Raw genomic sequence first — 16957 nt, forward strand, 5'->3', positions numbered from 1 at the left:
GGAAAGTGGTGGTTTGTCGTGGACAGTGAAATTCTGCAATTTTCAACAGTCCTGTAAGTATATTTCATTTTTTATTTTCACTTGTTTTGCATTTTTCCTATGTCAATTAGATCATTCTCTTTCAGAATATACTTAGTTTATGTCATTAATTCTATTAGTGTTTTGAGAATTTTTACAACCTTTGTCGCAAAATGTTGGTTCTGCGCGCATATAATTCACCATAACTTTTCCCACATAACTCAGAAAAAATCATAAAAAATATAGAAAAAAAGGGCAGATTCTGGGCTTTCAGAGAATGACCCAAAGTCACCCATTAGTAAGTACACATTGGTTTTACAGTGTAAAATATATCAACACCCAATGTCACCCCAAACCTGGAGGTGACTTTGGGCCATAGATGAGCCCCCTTCAAAATTACAAGAACCAATTTTTTCTAGTGAAAATAAACCAATGCATCATAAAGTGCACCTTTTATTAGCAATATAGGCATAAAGAAAGAATTTTTTGACTGACTCAGTAAAAAATTATTTTAGAAAGTATTTTTGCTCAACCCAAAGTCACCCCAGTTGACTAAGAAAAAATGTCTTTTTCTACAAAATTATTAATAAGCCACTTTGGTACGCATTTTAATTATCTTCAACTCAATTAGTAAACATTTTTATAACAACCTAATTTATTAATTAAACCAAAAAGTAGAAATCAAAGGCTATTTAAAATATTTTACAACAGGCAGGAGAAGATTCAGAAGTGAGACTGTACTTGAACAACCCAGTGAGCAAGCTGAAGGAAAACCCTTTAGAAACTTGCGAAGACATGAAGACAGTTTTCCCTGCAACATATCGCCTGGCAAGGAAATATCTAAGTCAAATGGCCACATCCGTGCCTTCTGAGCGCTTATTTTCCAAGGCTGGAGCAACAGTTTCTAAAAAAAGGAACAGACTGTCCCCTAAATACTTAAACAAACTTGGTTTTTTGCCTAGTTTGTCTGATGATGTGTGGTTTGATTTTTTACTGATGGTTCATGCTATATTCATAGAACTCTTTTCATATTTTGTATAGGGGAGAGTGGGGCAGTTTCATACACGGGGTACTTTCATACAATTCGAATTTCCCGCCTAAACAGCCAACAGGAAATCCATCACCAGAGTCAAATTTTAGGTTATAACTGACTCTACTTCCTCCATTGACTTCAACCAAGCCTGATGTGTAGTTCACCAGTTGGAAGAAAAATTGTGATTTTGAATGAAAAAGTAAATATTTTACATCTGATTTCAAGCAAGGTAAGACTCCCTACTTGTTTTTTTAACAGTAATTTTACTAAAGCATTTAGTTCCGCATGGTTTTAGGATCATATGAGCATATCAGTTGTTTTGAGTTTCTAACCTATAAAGAAACCACATGATGGTTTTAATACCAACTACAGTTGGGGCACTTTCATACACTTGAGATGGGGTACTTTCATACACTTGAGTTGGGGTACTTTCATACAGTGGGCTTTGCCTAAAGTCTCATAGTTTTTTTTAATTCACATAAAACTGGCAGTGGAAGGTTTTCAGTACCTAAATCTTAAATTAGTATATGAGTTACGAGCCATCGGTAAGGGCTATTCAGCAACCAGAATACTTTGCGCGATGCTCGATTTACCAGCACCTCCACACAATTACCATTGTTACAATAAATTACTGTGTAAATCAGTGGAAGAATGAGCCCAGGACAGTATGATTGAGGCCACACAAGAAGCTGTAGCTGTCAACAGCTCTGAAGACACACCGCCCACAGATTTAGCAGTTTGTCTCGACGGCTCCTGGCAGAAAAGAGGGCATACGTCTCTAAACGGGTTTGTAAGTGTTACAAGCTTTGACACAGGCAATGTTTTAGATGTGTCAATAATGTCTAAATACTGCCAAAAGTGTACAGTGGCTATAGACAAGGATAATATTCCAGATCATATTTGTACGAAGAACTATTCAGGGTCAAGTGGCGGAATGGAAGACGAAGGGGCTTTGGAAGTGTTCCGGAACTCAATAAACCAAGGAGTGCGTTATGTAAGATATTTGGGTGATGGAGATTGTAATGGTTTCAATAAGGTCTGTGAATATAAACCGTACGGAGATGATGTGCAGCTAGTAAAGTTAGAATGTGTTAACCTCGTAAAGAAGAGGATGGGACAAGGCTCAGAGACTTGAAAAAAGGGTTCAAGAAGACAAAACTACCAGTTAGAAAAGGAATCGGGAGAAAAATTGGCTTACTAACACTGAAATTGACAAACTGCAAGAATATTATTGGTTGACCATAAAAAGAGGAGGGGCTGACCTGGAGCAAATGAAAAAAAAAAGTTTGGGCAACATATTTTCATAATCTTTCAACGGACGAGGATCCGAATCATGGACTATGACCGATGGGACCCAAATCGTGGTGTGGGTACAATAAGGCAAAAGCTCTCAACCAAAGTTTCAGTCATAAGAAGCACAATTTGCCCCTTGCAATAATGATTGCTATAAAAAAGATTTATCAAGATCTTGCCAAACCTGAGCTTTTGAAAAAATGTCTAGATCAGCGGACGCAGACCCCAAATGAAAGCTTCAACCGTGTAGTGTGGACAAAAGTACCAAAAAGTGCCTTTGTGAGGCTAAATACTCTTAGATTGGGTGTGTTTGATGGTGTATTAAGCTTTAACAATGGATTTAGCAGTAAGTTAGATGTTTTTTGTAAGTTAGGAGTTAAATTGTGCGAGAAATCAGTGAGTGAAATCATAAAAAAACTTGGGTGTTAGCGACTCTGTAAGGCAGAAATAGCGGCAAAAGAAATGACAAAAGATGCAAGAGTTGCTAAAAGAAAGAGGAAGTTAGCTTTGGAGGAGTTGGAGGAGCCTTCATATGGTCTTGGGAGGTTTTAGAAGGAGACTCTAGACCAATCTTCTACTGGGTGAGTCTTAATCCTCCGTTTCCGTAAAAAGACATTTTTGTAACTTAAGGTAGGTAGCCTACACTTGACTCAAAAACTGTTTGGGACACAATATTGAAATTTTTACTGCATATAGGTTAGAATGTTGTACAGTTATGTAGGCAAAATAAAGTCTGTAAGTTTGTTAGAACCTTCTGAAAAAAATAATTTTTGTTACAAAAATGTGTAAAAAAAATATATTAATTAAAATAAAATATTTATATTATATATATATATATTCACAAAAGCGGTTCTGTTTGTTCATATAGGTATATACAAATATTAAGTTGTAAAAAGTTCAAGTCATTAGCTTTCATAGTTACAGAGATATATGTACCTAAAGTTTATGAAATTAACATTGGCAATATAGGGCGTCAGTGACCCCCTTAACTCATAATCAAGAAGAATGTCACCAAGATATACCGAATATTAGCCATATCAAATATTGTTAATCAAAAAATTGTAACGTTGAAATATTTGCCGTGTGTGGTAACTGTCTAACTTTTGTTTTCAACATTTTATCAAAGATGACGTGGGCATTAACCATTCTTCAATTAACACACAAGATACAACTGAAGATTTTTAATTGGAAGGATCCAGAAGAGAATATGAGCTGCCAAAAACGAAAAAGAAAAACCAACAGGAAGAAAAAAAGTTTGAGGAATAGCAGAGAAGGCTACACACAATACCAGTCTTTGAATTTGGTTGTACCAAAAACTATTAAACCTAGGTGTAATGGAACATTCTGCAGTAAATCTGGAAAACAGTGTAGCCTAAATAATAATAAAAAATAAAATAAAATATAAACTGTCGTGTGAGTGGCTGTTTGCCTACCTCATGCCTGATGAGACCCAACAAGGTCGAAACAGTTTATTTTGTTCATTGTTTGGGATTATTCATGGTTTTAACTATTATATGTTATTAATAATAATTGTTAATAGGGGGAAGCGAGATTCAGAGTGCAAAACTTAAACTCACTAAAATAATCAGTCAGTGACAGTGATAACAGAGTGCTGGCCAGCCTTTACAGTTTTAACCAGTTTTATAACTTTTTATTCAATTTTTATCAACATGACTAGTTTTTATTATTGTGATTCTGACAGTGTTTTAAAGAATCTTTTGACATACCACAATGTATTAATACATTGATGACGTGGTTGCATACAATGACCTGACGATGTTCTAAGGAACTAAACTAGTTGTCATACTAGCAACTGTGGTTGGATAAGGTAATTCTTCCATTTTATCAAGTAGTATTTTAGTATATAACAACTGTAAAGGAGAATGGTAGATGTACTAGCAATTATACATGGTGCTCGTATGGGGCGGGCAGCTGTTGACGCACCTAAAAAAACGGCCGCGATAACTTATAATACTTTCCCTACCTCTTTCTTCATGTTGGAATACTCGTTTTGGGTTGACATTTAAGTATGATTGATATGCGTCGAAGAATCTCTCTCTTATATAGCCCCTCTCAACTACATTTTACTATTTATCATATAAAAAGTATGTTCAATATAACCCCCCCCCCCCCTTCACCTCCCATCTTGAAACCGGGGGGCTGTTCTCATCACAGTAATTTTTCATTGTCCTGCTAGACTTAACTTGGAAATAATAAATATAATTCATAATTTTTAGGGTATATATACTAAAAAACCACGTTTAAGTAGACCAGTATTATCGATTTTATGAATATATATTTTGTTTTATTTTTTAGTGGCCTAAAAAGGTTAATAAACTCACAACCGTCACTTGTCCCCATCAAATAATTTGAAATGTCAATGAACTCATTTATGTACATATTCTATAATTCACGCACATATTACTAGGAATGGATGACAAATATATTACAAAACACTTAGTCACGGTAAACATATTTTAAAACTATCAAGTTTATGTGAAAAATGCATTTTTTTTCTCCTGTCTCTCGGTCTGGTCTCACGACCGTCACAGTAGCTATTTAGTAAAAAAAAACCCGCTAGAGGCGCTAGTGGTAGTTTGCAGTCGCCTACAGTAAGTGTTGTGCCTGTTGCCATAATTTGTGATGTGTGTTTATTATACCTCATTTTAATGAATTATTCATCAGTTAACATCTTAAGGGTAAGTTTTCTTCCTTGTACTTTCTATTCCTAACAACCGTCACGCCTTTTATAAATGTATTATTGTGAATTGAGTCAGCTGGGCTCGATATTTCATTGTTTTAGATGTGCATAACTGATCTGTCAAAATGACGATTTAGGTTAGGTTCTGGTTTAGCGATAAATATTGAATTATTGCAACGTCCTCATGACCGTCACACTCAAAACCGTCACACAACTGTCACACCTATTATCAGACGGTCGTGAGTATAGTGTGACGGATGTGAGTGTAAATACATCTGTAAATACATTTATTTATTTCATGGAATCATACTAAAATATATACGTAATATTAGGTCCGTTGGAAGTTTTATTTTTAAATTTTTATTGACTTTCGTTTAATTTCAAAGTTTGGACGCCTACAAATAATATTGAATGCATCATAGGTACCGTAATCAAACATCTCTGTTGCAGTAAAGCTACGAACTAAAGTCTATTCTATTTTTTATGTAAACACAGTAAAAAAAATGTTTCTAAATTTAGAAGGATTCCATTCAGAGTGATGGATAGTTTTTCTTTTACTCAATAAAATTCTTTACGAAATGCATTCATGTAGTGAAATAAACTGATAATATAAAAGTTGTCAAGATTGAAAATTTGAAAATATTGCCTTATATGCTTATAACATTTAATTGTTGAATCAATTTTGCAATTTTATTGGTTTTACAGGATAATTAATTACGTATATTTACAAGACAAATATAGATAGTGAAAAGGGTTAAAAAATGTCAAAAAAATCAGGCAAACCCAACTAGTGAAAGCAAAAGAACAGCTGCAGCAGAAAGAAAAAGAAAGGAACGATTAAGGATTCGCGAAAATCCGGAATAATACGAAATGATGAAGGAAAAGGAAAGGGAACGGAGAAGAAAACGAAGAGCATTGAAGCAAATAAAAGGAATAAACGATTTAAGCGAAAGAGGAAAAACAAAACAAGGAGCTGAGTGGAGAAAGGGATACCACAAGCACGCATTAAAGAAACATCAACATCAACATTTGACAAGGGTTATGGATGAAGATTCTCCTCCGAATTCTCCAATTTCTGCAATGGATGACCCTCATGAACATGAATTGCATAGAAGATCAAAGGAAGAGAAAAGAGTTCAAAGGAAAAAGAGACTTCGAAGAAGTAGAGAAAAGTATAGAAAGAAGATAGACAAATTGGAAAAGAAATTAAAGGACCAACGTAAAATTGCCGAAAAATGGAAAAAGAAACACATTTGATTAATAAAAAATCTAAATTGCCAGAAGAAAACTTGTAATAAATCAACCAATGAGTCGCTTAAAAACAAATCCACAATTCACTAATCCAACAAACAACATTACTAATCCTAATCTCAAAAAAGAGGTTCACAATTTTCGAACAGACGACGAAAATTCATACTGTACACCAGGTCGAAAGGACACTATAACGAAGAAGAAAGTAAAAATGCAAATAAGATATTTATCAGAAATATGACCGCTCCATTAAAATAACTTGCAAAGAGAACAGAGGCTGTTGCATTGTTGTGACAGACTTAAGCCGCATGCCTCGGCATGCACTGCAACTAACCTCCAGCGGTCATGTATCACTAAAGCTGCCATATCTCAGTTAATATTCGTCTAATCTTAACAAATAAGGTGTCAATCAATTTGTAATTAAATGTCCTAAAAAAAGTTATTCTTGTAAAATCTTTGGAAAATCAACGGTTTTTATTGAAGAAACAAAATTTTAAATGGCCGCCATTTTGTTTTGTGAATTTGCAATTTTTTTCTAATTTTTCTGTAGCTTTGTCTAGTTAGTATAAATGTTTGTGCAAAGTTTCAATTTCCTACGTCAAACCATTAGGAAAGAAAAAAATTAATAAGTGAAAAAAAAACAAAATGGCGTCTGTGTGAGTAACTTAGGACTTCCGGACAATTTAAATATGATATTTAGATATGATTCCTATCATGAAACAATGCCCTAAAATATTGGTAAGGAGTTCTAAAACACCCTGTACATTTGTTGTTATATTCTTGTTATATTTTGTTTCAGCTACAATAGATGGAGACTCTTACATTACTCAGAATTTTCACTACTTAATACATATTGTTGATGACGCTGATAACTTTTCACATTACATTCCAAATTTCACTCTACACCCAATTTCAGCCTTTCAATTTGAAATTTATTTGTATTCCATAAAGAAAAGAGTAAGAAGCACTTCAAAGCCTTTACAACAGATAAGTAAAAGATTAGCCGAGACTTTCTCGCTTAACAGAACTCAAATATCGCTAGACCCCTTACAACAAACAAAGTTCTAACAATTGTTGTATATTAGACAGCGGGGAGATCATAGAAATTGAAAATTTTGCTTTTTCGACAGAGCTAGGAAAAAAGTTGCCATTGGAAAAGAAAACTTGTACGAAATATTAATTGACCTACAGTTTAAAAGTTCCCAGTTGGACATTAAGGTCATTAAAAGCTTGGCCAGTGCAAAGCATAATATGTAAAAGTGTGAACATAGTTAATGATGAAAAACTTATGGTGTTTCCATTGCTTCATTGAGTTTTCTAAAATTTGTGCTTAATTACTAAGACAGTGAATGTAATATGTGACAGTGAATGTATATTTGTTAAGTTTAATGTTTTAAAAAAACATCATTTTGGTCATTTTTTTATTATGTCACTATGTAATACTTATGGAACGATTGTTCGGATGGTGACAGCACATGTTATTAGAAATCAAATTTAATAACACCTCATTGGAATGTAAAAAGTACGCCTAAATTGTGTGATTTCAGACAATGTGGACTATAATTTTTAAATGTACTGTGATGGAATATGATGCAGTCCTGAATTCATGGTTAACAAGTCCTACATCCTGTGTGTACCTTGACAGGGGTAGCACAACCATTTTAAAATCGGCCAAAGAGTGTAAGAGCCCAGAAAATGAGTGGAAAATAATTGAAATAACAATTATCAAAAGAGACATAGGTAAATCCATTTTAAAATTGGCCAAAGAGTGTAAGATCCCAGAAAATGAGTGGAAAATGATTGAAATAACAATTATCAAAAGAGACATAGGTAAATGTTATAACATATTCCAACCATATACATATGTTGTATATATAAATTGTGTGATTTCAGATAATGTGGACTATAATTTTTAAATGTACTGTGATGGAATATGATGCAGTCCTGAATTAATGGTTAACAAGTCCTACATCCTGTGTGTACCTTGACAGGGGTAGCACAACCATTTTAAAATTGGCCAAAGAGTGTAAGATCCCAGAAAATGAGTGGAAAATGATTGAAATAACAATTATCAAAAGAGACATAGGTAAATGTTATAACATATTCCAACCATATATATATAAATTGTGTGATTTCAGATAATGTGGACTATAATTTTTAAATGTACTGTGATGGAATATGATGCAGTCCTGAATTAATGGTTAACAAGTCCTACATCCTGTGTGTACCTTGACAGGGGTAGCACAACCATTTTAAAATGGGCCAAAGAGTGTAAGAGCCCAGAAAATGAGTGGAAAATGATTGAAATAACAATTATCAAAAGAGACATAGGTAAATGTTATAACATATTCCAACCATATATATATATATATATATATATATTTTAGTGTAAGATTTGACAAGAAAAAGTTAGATGCAGCACAAGATTATTACAGTAAATCTAAATACATATTTAGTTTTAAGAATACCCCCGCCGCAGCAAACCTGCCGTCTAAGCGAATTTCCATTTGGCCGAATTGATTTTCAATTGATCTATTTAAATAACATTAGGTTTAACGAGTACCTAGGTTTGCTGCTACAAGGAAACTAATAAAGTAGTGTGGTGTGTTTTTAGTAAAATATTGATAGCTTACTATAAAATAAATAAATTTGCCAAGTTTGATCAAAATATATCCATAAACAAGCAAACTACAACATTTTACAATATTCTCCATAAGAATAACATGGGAATTTTAAATTTACCATTTTTTTAGTTTTCTCCGTAACCAATAACCGTACAAAAACACTTTGATATACTGAATTGTTTGTTTTTTTAAGCTCTTTAAGAAGGTTTAGAGAAAAATTGGGAAATTTTGTGTTTTGAGGGTAAAAAGTGAGAAAAACCAATTTTTACCCCATAAAACCCTGTTCCCATGGTCCGATCATGTTGGATCCCGAACTCATTCAAGTTTATCCAGCCTTACACCTTCAAACCAAATTTGGATAAAAATTTCGGATAAAAATTACTCAAGTTATCGTGTTCACGGACACACATATATATATCTATATATATCTATATATATATATCTATATATATATATATATACATATATAAAAATTTGAACGAATGGTGTTTTTGGCCTCTGGGGACATTAAAATGAAAAAGTAAATCGGTCCCGGGCCTAAGTCTTACCATGAGACCTACGGTAATAGCTACTTCCCTATAGGGAAATTCGCTAATATATATTTATATATACTGTTAAGGCCAGATTTATTTCAGTTTCAAAACCATTTTATTTTATTTTAATCCCCTTTGCTTGACCAGAATAATTTCATTTTATTTCCCCAATACCTACAGCCAGTTTACCTATCCATCCTATAACCAGTATTCAAATTTGCCGCCATACCCCACTACCTCAAATCAAGAGTCACCTGGGAAGACCACTGGGTCACATGACCTCACTTCTTCAACATGGCTGGAACAACAGGAATCTACAGTAGGTATGAGGTATTCCTAATTTTAGCAATTCCTTTAGTTTCGCCACCTCCTACTCATTTTAATCATTCCTAATCGCTTTATTTTCATGGTCCTTCGAGTCTGATTCATAAATTTTCCTATTATTCCTGTTTTTTACTTCAAAAATTAGCAAATTCAAATCTGGCCTAGCTTTACATTCACTTGCTTATTTGAAGACTATTTGAAGAAGTATTTTAGTTATCAGCAGTTTTATTATCATTTTTAATCAATTTGCAATCAATTTCCACCAATTAAAATAGTTTACATCAAGATTTATTAGTTTTTTGGCAATTTGATTCACATGTGCAAGATTGCAGGATAATTCAGGAGTTTTGTCAGGATTGCAACCTGAGGGAAAAGTTCCCTGGAATTACCCACCAAGATTCCCCACAATTACCCCACAGTGTGGGAAATTTCCCCTGAAATATCCCTTTTGGGTAAAACTAAAGAAGAAATTTCCCAGATATGAAGAATTTATGCTGATTTATTTAAGTTGCTAAGAATTATTCTTTTTAAAATATTTGTTTGATACTGACTGTTTATTTTCACCATTTTGCATAAATATTGAAGAGTCTGGCACTTACAATAATATTGTCACTGGTTGGTTTACTGCAAACAGAGATTGCCACTTTAATAATTTTACAATTACATGCAGATTAAGAATACTATTTATCAAGACAACATAATTGAAGTTTTCTGCAATACTTAACAAATTATTTTAATTGAATTATCATACTCTCAGTCAAGTGGTAACTTATAAATATTTGTTGTGGAGTTTTTTGAGTTTCTACAGATCTAGGCTATTTGTAAATGACAATAAATAGCATTTACAATGGCAGATGCCAAACTAAAGAGAGATATTGATCTTCTGATTTATAAAAGAGATAATATTGTTCAAAAAATTGAGTTTTTGCACAATCAAGCTGAAACTTTGTCTATAGAGGCTAGCCCAATTGAATTATCAGAGTTCAAAGTTCGTTGTGATCGTCTCCCTGCCCACTATGAAAGTTTTGAGCGTTACCAATCTGACATAGTGAAAGGTTATGTCCAGCTCAAAGATACTTCTCAGCTGGAGGGAATTCTTGCCAAAAATAAGGTTGTAGATGAGAAATATTTTTTTATTCTTGCTACCAAAGACAAGTTTCTTTCACCTCTTGTTAGACAGGAAAATGTTGAAAATGTTAAGCCTATCGCCTCCACAGCTGTTAGACTCCCAAAAATCAATCTACCCACATTCGAGGGAGTTTTGAAAGACTGGCCTCATTACAAGGACCTTTTCCTTGCTCTTGTTCATAATAATGTCTCGTTATCCCCTGTAGAAAAACTTCATTTTTTACTTTCAAGTACAAAGGGTGAACCGCATACCTTGGTAAAAGGCATTCCCATTTGTTCTGACAACTATGAACTTGTTTGGACACAGTTAAATGAGAGATATGATAACAAAAGGTTGTTAGCAGCTAATTACATTGATGAAATTTTAAGTCTTACCCCCATCCATTTTGAGTCTCCTAAACCATTAAGAACTCTACTGGACACACTAAATGAGAACACTTCAGCCTTAAAGCAAATGGAGATACCTGACAGCTTAGGTGAATTTATTATCCTGCACGTAGCTCTGAAAACCGTGGACAGGCATACAAGACAGTTATTTGAACGCAAGTTCTCTAATAGGGAATATCCCTCCTTGTCCGATTTCATTGAATTTCTAAAGGAACACTGCAAGTCACTCGAAGCTGCAGGTGAGACACAACCTAACCTAAAGTTTGGACAGTATAAGGTAGGCTACAAAAATGCTCCAAACAAGACTACCTTTGCTAGTGCCCCGACCAAAAGGGTATTTGTTGTCAATAGCCCTACTACCAATCAGTCTAAACCGCCAGTAACTTGTATTTCATGTGGTAGCCAAGAACATAACATTTATCGTTGCCAATCTTACTTAAATTTGTCTCCAACCCAAAGAAGAGATCTAATCAAATCCAAGGAAGCATGTTTTAACTGTTTAAGCATATCACATATGTTAAGCAAATGTCGTTCATCCCGCACATGTTTCAAATGTAGAAAATCACATCACACAACGCTTCATGTTTCTTATCCAGAATCTGATTCTTTGGTTAAGGCTACGCCGACATCAACTTCTAAGCAAGAAGAAAAATTATCCCCTGCTCCTACCTCTGCATTTACCTGCATTAGGCCTACATGTGATTCAAGCCCGAAAGACGAAACTTACTTTAAGCCTACAACCATTCTCTTAGGTACTGCCATTGTTCGCATTCTAGATGTTTGTGGTAATCCTCAACAGGTTAGAGCATTAATTGATGCTGGTAGCCAGAGTTCCTTCATTACTGAATCATGTGTCAGTCAGTTGTGTTTACCGAGACGGAAAGTTGTTCAACCAATTTTAGGATTGTCTGAAGTGTCTGTTTCCAGCAACAAAGGACTAGTACCCTGTGTAATCAAGCCTTTGCATCAAGATAACCCTTCACTGAGAACGGAAGCCATTGTTTTAAATCGAATCACTTCACCACTACCTTCTACTGCTCTTGATGATAAGGTTAAAATGTTATTTCAAGGTTGGGATTTGGCCGATCCGGAGTTTTACCAACCTGGAAGAGTTGATCTTCTTATTGGTGCTGATTTGTTCCCACAGCTTTTTGACGGTGGGCGGCGTGATACGCCATCTGGATTCCCTACTGCCTTTCACACCATTTTTGGATGGTTACTCATCGGTGAATCACGTTTGCCAATTCCAACGACTCAGTCCGTTTCTGTTAATTTAGCTATATTAGACCAAGTATCACTGGAGTCGAATCTGCGCAAATTCTGGGAAATTGAAGAACCCCCGATGAATCATTGCCAAACTAGCCCAGAAGATGAACGATGTGAGTCAATCTACACGTCAACAGTTCAAAGAGATTCAGCTGGTCGTTTTGTTGTTGACCTGCCCTTTAAAAATGATTGTCCCGACCTTGGTGAGTCGTACAGCAGAGCTAAGCATTGTTTTTTATCTCTGGAAAGAAAATTCAATCAAAATCCTGATCTAAAGGGAGCCTACTCAACATTCATGAACGAATATAGAGATTTGGGTCATATGTCTGAGGTTGTAAACTCTGTAACACCAGCTTACTACATCCCGCATCACGGAATCTTCAAGAAAAACTCCTCTTCATCAAAACTACGAGTAGTATTTAATGCATCAGCTCCAACCTCAACTGGAAAATCACTAAATGATGAATTGTTAGTAGGTCCGAAGCTTCAGACTGACATTTGTAAAATTCTTTCGCTTTTTCGCCTTTACTTGTATGTATTTACAACCGATATTGAGAAAATGTATCGTCAAATACTTGTCAACCCGCAACATAAGTCTTTTCAAGCAATTTTGTGGAGAGATAGCCCAGAGAAACCTATGTCTACCTTTCTTCTCAACACAGTAACCTACGGTGTATCAAGTTCGCCATTCTTAGCCTTGCGTTCTTTAAGACAGCTGGCTTTGGAAGACTCCGAAAAATATCCTCTTGCAAGTGAGGTTATTTTAAACTCAATGTTTGTCGATGATGTCCTTACAGGAGGTGACTCACTTGATCACACCCTGAAGATAAAATCTGAACTAATCAGTCTCTTAAATTCTGGTGGATTTAAACTTAGGAAATGGTCCAGCAACAATCATAAAATATTAGAAGATGTTCCATCTCATGATCAAGAATTCATTTTTGGAGACGAAAGCTCTGCCGATCCCTCTATCAAAGTCTTAGGCCTTAAATGGAATCCAAATTCAGACAAGTTTTCTTACGATGTTCACATAGGACAACCACCTTCTACCAAACGTGGCCTATTGTCTCAAGTATCCAAGGTCTATGACCCGCTTGGGTTAATTACACCTGTAGTCCTTTGGGCAAAATGTTTGATCCAGAAAATTTGGACTCTGGGACTCGACTGGGACCAACCGCTGCCAATTGATATTGTTCGTCAGTCTTCCAAGTTTTTTGAAACTCTTCCTCATCTCAGCAATTTAACCATTCCCCGACTGGTTCTGCTTCCAGAAACCACTGACGTTCAGCTCCATGGATTTTCGGATGCCTCGGAAGTTGGCTACGGATGTGCTATCTACTTAAGAGTTGTTAATTCTGATGGAAAACCTCTTACCAACCTTATCATGGCAAAATCCAAAGTTGCACCCTTAAAGAAAATTTCAATTCCTCGCTTAGAGTTGTGTGGAGCAGTTTTACTTAGTAAAACAATGTTTTTTTGTAAAAACATGTTAGCCTACAAATTTGGAAATATACCCACTTTCGCCTGGACCGACTCTCTAGTAACACTACACTGGATCCGCACCGCACCTCATCAGCTCAAGACTTTTGTGGCTAACCGGGTCGCTGAACTCCAGACATTGCTCGAACCCGCTTGCTGGCGACATACACCGACAGATACCAATCCTGCTGATTACGCCTCAAGAGGGCTACTACCCCATGAAATCTTAAGAAATTCTCTATGGTGGATTGGACCTAATTGGCTCATGGAGGAACCAATGTCTTGGCCGACTCAACCTTTACCTGCTCTAACACCCAACGAGTCACTGCTTGAGTTTCGCCCATCTGCGACATGTGCACTAGTTGCCGCCAAAGACACAAAGAATGAGTTCACTGCCTTAGTTGACAAACATTCACAGTTCACCAAACTACAATCTTGTATAGGATGGATATTAAGGTTCATACATAATTGCCAAAAGAAGAAAGAGAAGATCACTGAACCATTTCTTAATTCTAAGGAACGTGCATCAGCCCTACACCTACTTGTGAAACTAACTCAATCAAGTTACTTACCTGATCACATTGATAAACTTGCTACTGATCAGACATGTCCTAGTCTTCAGCGGTTAAGTCCATTTTTAGATGAACAAGGACTCATTCGTGTGGGTGGACGTTTGAAAAATTCCCAGCTACCATACAATGCTAAATTTCCTATGTTGTTGCCAAAACATTGTCACTTAACCAACCTACTTATAGACCACTACCATCTCAAGCACTTGCATGTAGGCCCAAGAACCTTGCAGTCACTACTGTCTCAACAGTTTTGGATTATTTCAGCTAGGCAAGTCATCCGTCATCGATTATCCAAGTGCCTAGTTTGTGTTAAAATGAAAGCTAACTCCATTCAACCATACATGGGTAACTTACCTGGCTCACGAATTACGCAAAGCCGCCCTTTTCTCCATGTAGGCATTGATTTTGGTGGACCCTTTACCACAAAAACGGACAAGTTGCGCAAACCACAGTTACTGAAGAGCTATGTATGTTTGTTCATATGTTTTAGTACAAAAGCAATCCATCTCGAGTCAGTCTCGTCTCTCTCTACGGAAGCATTCTTAGCTTGTTTTGATCGATTCGTCTCAAGAAGAGGTCTTTGTGCACATATCTACTCAGACCAAGCAACTAACTTCGTGGGAGCAGATCGAGAACTCCAAGAACTTCACAGTCTACTTCACAAGACTCCAACTTCAGATGCCGTTCTTTCAAAACTCGCCCAGATGGGAATCAGCTGGCACTTCAACCCACCTGCTGCACCACATTTTGGCGGACTATGGGAAAGTGGAATCAAGTCCATGAAGTATCACTTAAAACGAGTTGTTGGAAATCAGATTCTAACTTTTGAAGAGTTCTCAACATTATTGACAAAGGTCGAAGCAGTCCTCAATTCTAGGCCTCTGTGTAGTCTTTCAACTGATCCCAACGAGTATGAGACTCTAACCCCTGGACATTTTCTCATAGGAGAGCCTTTGGTAGCTATCCCCCAGACTGATTTAACAAACCTTCCACAGAATCGTCTTTCTCGCTGGCAAATGATCCAACAGGCACAACGATCCTTTTGGAAAGTATGGAGTCAAGATTACTTGCATCAGTTACAACAGCGATACAAATGGACACGTGATTCACCCAATTTGAAAATCAATGACTTAGTCCTATTAAAGGACAAAAACCTTCCCCCTTTGAAGTGGACTACAGCTCGTGTCATCCAGACACACCCAGGGAAAGATGGCATCGTCCGAGTCGCCACTCTGAAGACACCAGCTGGACAACTTCAGCGACCAGTCGTGCAGCTGTGTCCCCTTCCTCAAGAGAATTAATTTGTTTTTTATTTTCCAAGAAGATGTTTTTCGTTGTGTTTTTTCCTTTTCAAGAAATTTTGAGTTATTTTCATAGAACTATGAGAATTAAATTTTGTGTGAAAAAGACTAAATCTTTTTGGTGGGCGGAAATGTTAAGGCCAGATTTATTTCAGTTTCAAAACCATTTTATTTTATTTTAATCCCCTTTGCTTGACCAGAATAATTTCATTTTATTTCCCCAATACCTACAGCCAGTTTACCTATCCATCCTATAACCAGTATTCAAATTTGCCGCCATACCCCACTACCTCAAATCAAGAGTCACCTGGGAAGACCACTGGGTCACATGACCTCACTTCTTCAACATGGCTGGAACAACAGGAATCTACAGTAGGTATGAGGTATTCCTAATTTTAGCAATTCCTTTAGTTTCGCCACCTCCTACTCATTTTAATCATTCCTAATCGCTTTATTTTCATATACTATAGGTAGTCCAGTGGTCGAAAACTCAACCAAAAATTTATTATGTACAGAATTCTCTGTTTTCGCCTTACGCTGTAAATTATAAGCGTTTACAAAAAAAAAAAACACTTGGACATCTTCGGGATGGAAGAGAGCGACTAGGATGGTCACGAAGTTAATTTTATTTGTCATCTTTGTTCGAAGGATTGTGATTGGGACAATAACCCTTTGTTTTAAGTGAAAGTGAATCAGATTAATAGCCTAGGTAACCTATTTTAATTATTGACTGTACACAATAAATCATTTCATTTCATTTCATTTCATTTCATTTCATTACAAGATCTGGTCTATTAATCACATCCATAACATTAATTAAAGTTGATTGTTTGTCACTCGTTCATAATATGATTTGTAGGCCTGACAGGTAAAGCGTTAAATATAAAATTTTTTACATTGGCGTCTTAACCTAATATTTTTGTTCAACTCACCTCCTTGTACCAAAACGATAAAATGTGAATTTGTAAGATAAATGTAGTTATTTATGTGTATTATTAGTTGGTTAAATAAAAACAACTATGTTATCAAACACTGGGTTCTAGGTTA

The 16957-nt window shown here is 35.8% G+C and overlaps 2 protein-coding genes across 2 annotated transcripts; both read left to right on the plus strand.

The window, feature by feature from the left end:
• The first annotated feature begins 5915 nt into the window (after nt 1-5915).
• Nucleotides 5916-6302, plus strand: LOC129005611 (uncharacterized). The gene has a single exon (XM_054434562.1). It carries the CDS (start codon nt 5916-5918, stop codon nt 6300-6302), a length of 387 nt encoding a protein of 128 aa, XP_054290537.1.
• A 4322-nt stretch (nt 6303-10624) lies between these two features.
• LOC129005612 (uncharacterized) lies at nt 10625-15910 on the plus strand. The gene is made up of 2 exons (XM_054434563.1): nt 10625-11531; nt 11889-15910. The coding sequence occupies exons 1-2, from the start codon at nt 10625-10627 to the stop codon at nt 15908-15910; spliced, it is 4929 nt and encodes a 1642-aa protein (XP_054290538.1).
• The last annotated feature ends 1047 nt before the right edge of the window (nt 15911-16957 follow it).

The sequence above is a fragment of the Macrosteles quadrilineatus genome, unplaced genomic scaffold (genome assembly GCF_028750875.1).
Source record: "Macrosteles quadrilineatus isolate MER2022 unplaced genomic scaffold, UCM_ALF_1.0 Scaffold_27__1_contigs__length_1626561, whole genome shotgun sequence".
Classification (NCBI taxonomy): Eukaryota; Metazoa; Arthropoda; class Insecta; order Hemiptera; family Cicadellidae; genus Macrosteles; species Macrosteles quadrilineatus.